The sequence below is a fragment of the Heliangelus exortis genome, assembly GCF_036169615.1.
Source record: "Heliangelus exortis chromosome W unlocalized genomic scaffold, bHelExo1.hap1 SUPER_W_unloc_1, whole genome shotgun sequence".
Classification (NCBI taxonomy): domain Eukaryota; kingdom Metazoa; phylum Chordata; class Aves; order Apodiformes; family Trochilidae; genus Heliangelus; species Heliangelus exortis.
In genome coordinates this window covers 60,333-64,576 of record NW_027285918.1, presented here as the reverse complement: position 1 = coordinate 64,576, position 4,244 = coordinate 60,333, and the positions used below count along the sequence as shown (strand labels likewise).

Sequence of the window (4,244 nt, the reverse complement as noted above, 5' to 3'; positions counted from 1 at the left end):
GTGACCCTTATCATCTCGTGAACTTCCCACCCGCAACATCCCCCAGGTCTTCAATCCAGACATCAAAAATTCTGGGTATTAAGGGAAAATTGTAGATGATGTCAAAGGGTTTACTGAAGTCCAGGTCCACCCCATGGCCTTCTTTCCCCAACCCACTTCTTTCATTCTTTCAGCAATCTCTTTTTTCTCCTTCATCTGCCTGGAGTGCCCTGCAGGAGCATTGGCCCCATCAGCATCCCAGGGACAGAGGTGATGCTGACCAGCAGGTAATTCTCCCCATCCCCCTTCCTGTCCTTCATGGCTGACAGAAATGCCCCTATCCAAGTTGCAGTTGATCTCTCAGGAGACACCTTCCAGTCCATGACTTTTACAGGGAAGGTGACAGCAAGCCCAGCACTGAAGACAAGATGTGGCCACCAGCAGGAAACACTCAAAGGTGCCAAAGGTTCATAAAATAGCACTGAGGCCACAATGGGCAGAGACGGTGTCCAGCAGCTGGGACAGGGTGGTGGAGCTTGGCTGAAGGAAGCAGATCCCAGTGCTGCATTCAGGTGGCTTCCCAGGGGACGTTAGTGTCCAGGTGAATCATAGAATCATAGAATTGGCTGGGTTGGAAGGGACCTCAGGGATCATCAAGTCCAACCCTTGATCCACTACCACTGCAGTTCCCAGTCCATGGCACTGAGTGCCATATTCAGTCTCTTTTAAATATCTCCAGGGATGGAGAATCCACCCCTTCCCTGGGCAGCTCATTCCAATGTTTGATCACCCTCTCCATAAAGAAATTCTTTCTAATGTCCAACCTAAACCTCCCCTGGCACAACTTGAGACCTCTTGTGCCCTCTTGTGTTGCTGAGAGTTGCCTGGGAAAAGAGCCAAACCCCCCCCTGGCTCCAACCTCCTTTCAGGGAGTTGTAGAGAGTGATGAGGTCTCCCCTGAGCCTCCTCTTCTCCAGCCTCAACACCCCCAGCTGCCTCAGCCTCTCCTTATAGGATCTGTGCTCGGGTGAAGTGACCTGAGGACACGGTCTGTGCCACTGACCTTCATGGCACCCCTGGGAAGAGCTGGTGCTGTTTGTGCTCCCACAGAGCCTTCTCCCTGCTGAGCACCTCTGGGCTGGCCTGGCCACCCATCCCTGCACCCTGTCCCCAGGCTGCCCCCCGCCCCGAGCTGGGGGTGCTGCTCTGCAGAGCACGGGGCTGGGGTGCCCAGGGCTGACTCTGTTCATGGGCTGTGCTGGTCAAGCTGGGAGGCAGACCCAGCTGATGGTGCTCACTGACACTGACCACCTCCCACACAAGCTCTTGGGTGCCCATGGAGGGTGCTCAGAGGGGCCCTGCCTGATTCCACTGCCATGGGCTGTCTTTATTGCACAACAGTCACCATCCCTGAGGGCTCTGGACACCAAAGAAGTGACAAAGGAACCAGACCTAAGTCCCCAAACCCCCCGCCCCGGGACCACGATGGCATCAGAGGGAGCCCCCAGAGAAAGCAGCAGAGCAACAATCTCTGCAGAGTCGACTCCTTGGGCAGCTTCTTGAGAGCAAGTGTGGAAGAAGAGCTGAGCTGAGGAGATCCCCTGTGATGATGGAAGGGCTGTTCTGGAGGCCAGCTCTGTCCCAGCAGTGCCCGTGCCCTGTCCCTGCCTGCGGGCACAGGACTGTCACACCGCAGGGCTGTGACCAAGCTGCCAGAGCACTCAGGCCTTACCCAAGGGTGCAGAAGGAGACTGTGGAGCTGGAAAGGGGACAGCTTGGAAAAGATCAAGCGCTGGTGCTCCCGGGCAGTGCCCTTGTGCCAGGACTCTTTCCCCTCCACCTCTGCACACAGGCACTGCCCTGCAGCTCCAGACAGGGTCTCAAAGGAAGGGCCTCAAGAAAAAAAGACACCGGGAGGGTCTTTATTCTATTTAAATACAACAAAAGAGCACAGCTCTTAATGAAAGATTCGTTGTCAAAGAAAATCTGGAAAGGAAAATAATGAGAAAGAAAAAAAATATTTCCTATATGGGCATAAATTGGAAAAGAAATGGCTGATGGCTTGCTGGGTGTGTACTGAGTTACGTTATGATTGAGTTGCAAAAAAAGTAACGCAGTTAAACTCTTTTAAAAAAGATCTAGTGATCAGTTTTAAAAATGCACCCTTGAGCTCCTTGTTCCTCATGCTGTAGATGAGGGGGTTCACTGCTGGAGGAACCACCGAGTACAGAAATGACACCACCAGATCCAGGGAAGGGGAGGTGATGGAGGGGGGCTTCAGGTAGGCAAAGGTGCCAGTGCTGACAAACAGGGAGACCACGGCCAGGTGAGGGAGGCACGTGGAAAAGGCTTTGTGCCTTCCCTGCTCAGAGGGGATCCTCAGCACAGCCCTGAAGATCTCCACATAGGACACCACGATGAAAACAAAACAGCCAAAAGATAAACTGGAAGCAACAACACTAACCCAATCTTCCCTGAGGTAGGAGTGTGAGCAGGAGAGCTTGAGGATCTGGGGGATTTCACAGAAGAACTGGTCCAGGGCATTGCCCTGGCAGAGGGGCAGGGAAAATGTATTGGCTGTGTGCAGCAGAGCAATGAGAAACCCAGAGCCCCAGGCAGCTGCTGCCATGTGGACACAAGCTCTGCTGCCCAGGAGGGTCCCGTAGTGCAGGGGTTTGCAGATGGCCACGTAGCGGTCGTAGGACATGATCGTCAGGAGAAAGTACTCTGCTCCAATGAAGAATAAAAAGAAGAAGAGCTGTGCAGCACATGCCTTGTAGGAGATGTCCGTGTTGTCCCAGAGGGAATTGGCCATGGCTTTGGGCAGAGTGGTGGAGATGGATCCCAGGTCGAGGAGGGAGAGGTTGAGGAGGAAGAAGTACATGGGGGTGTGGAGGTGGTGGTCACAGGCGATGGTGGTGATGATGAGGCCGTTGCCCAGGAGGGCAGCCAGGTAGATGCCCAGGAAGAGCCAGAAGTGCAAGAGCTGCAGCTCCCGCCTCTCTGCAAATGCCAGGAGGAGGAACTGCCTGATGGAGCTGCTGTTGGACATTGGATGCCACTATGGATAGAGACCTTCTTGTGGAAAAAAAAAAAAAAAAAAAAAAAAAAAAAAAGAAAAAAAGAAAAAAAAAAGGAAGTTAGGGCAGTGTTGCTTAAAAAAACATGTTTAAATTTCTCCTAGAGACACACAAACAGTTTCTCCCATTTCATGAACACCTTTGGAATTTCCCTTTCAAACACCCTGGCTTGTCCTGGCTGAATGTCCATAAAGGAGCAGGAGGGGTCTGTGCTTCTCTACAGCAATTGGTAAAAAGGAGCAGGAGGGGATCTCAGATTAAATCCTCTCATGACATTCAGGAGCTGTACATCATTGTCACCCCAATGCACCACCAGACTGCAGAGCAGAGGTGATGGGATTAAGCATGGTTTGCTCTGGAAAAATTTCTCAAAAACCCATGAAGAAACTTTTAATGCAGAAGCCCCTGGCATTTGTGCTGCTCTGCAAGTGAAACCCTGAGGGTGCTGAGAGGCAAAGGGACTGTCCCTTAGTGCAGAGTGAGGACAGCCGCTCTGTCCATCAGTCCTGCTCTCACCTGCACAAAGAGGCAAAGACCCTCAAGAGGGGGTATCCTGATGGGAGGGTGAGCTGACCCCCAGCCCCGCACCCTGCAGTCCCCACAGCCCCAAATCTCAGGTGGTTTGGATGCTTTTCCTCCATGGACACAGCAGCAGGACAGGACCTGCAGCATCAGTGTCTGAGCTGCACCCAAATCCTCACCCCCCAGCCCAGCAAAAAGAAGGGGAAGAACAAGGGCAGCAGCAGCAGGGGCAAGAGGGGAACCTGCCAAAGTTCTGCTGCCAAGAGAGTTGGGACAGGGAGACACAGGCAGAGACTCCAGCATTTCTCCTCTCTGGTGGGGAGGGGGGGCTGCTGGAAGGATCCTCAGAATTCAGTGCCCATGATCTGAAGGGCTGGAGGACTGTGCTGTGTGACAGAGAGCAGGGTTTAGCTCTAGGGAGGGCAGCAGCTCTGCAGGGGATGGCTGGGAGGTGCAGGAATCCCCCCTGCCATCATCTTCCAGGCAGCAACTCCCTCTCCATCCCTGCCCATCTCTGCTGCCTGCAGCTCTTTCTCTGTCCCCAGCTCTCCTCCCTGTCAGTGCTCACAGCCCCCATCCCACCCCCTGAGTGCTCAGCTCTGCCCTGCAGACCCCTCCTGGCAGCAGCAGGACCTGTCCAGGGGCATCTCTGGCTGTGCAGGG

General features: G+C 53.8%; 1 protein-coding gene across 1 annotated transcript; it reads right to left on the bottom strand.

Moving 5' to 3' along the window:
* Nucleotides 1–2,034: 2,034 nt before the first annotated feature.
* LOC139790524 (olfactory receptor 14C36-like) lies at nt 2,035–3,051 on the bottom strand. The gene has a single exon (XM_071732402.1). The coding sequence runs from the start codon at nt 3,029–3,031 to the stop codon at nt 2,066–2,068; it is 966 nt and encodes a 321-aa protein (XP_071588503.1). The 5' UTR covers nt 3,032–3,051; the 3' UTR covers nt 2,035–2,065.
* Between the last annotated feature and the right edge of the window lie 1,193 nt (nt 3,052–4,244).

Bases quoted from the DNA above. Each gene is read 5' to 3' on its own strand.
- LOC139790524 (XM_071732402.1), bottom strand. From the start codon at position 3,031: ATGTCCAACAGCAGCTCCATCAGGCAGTTCCTCCTCCTGGCATTTGCA.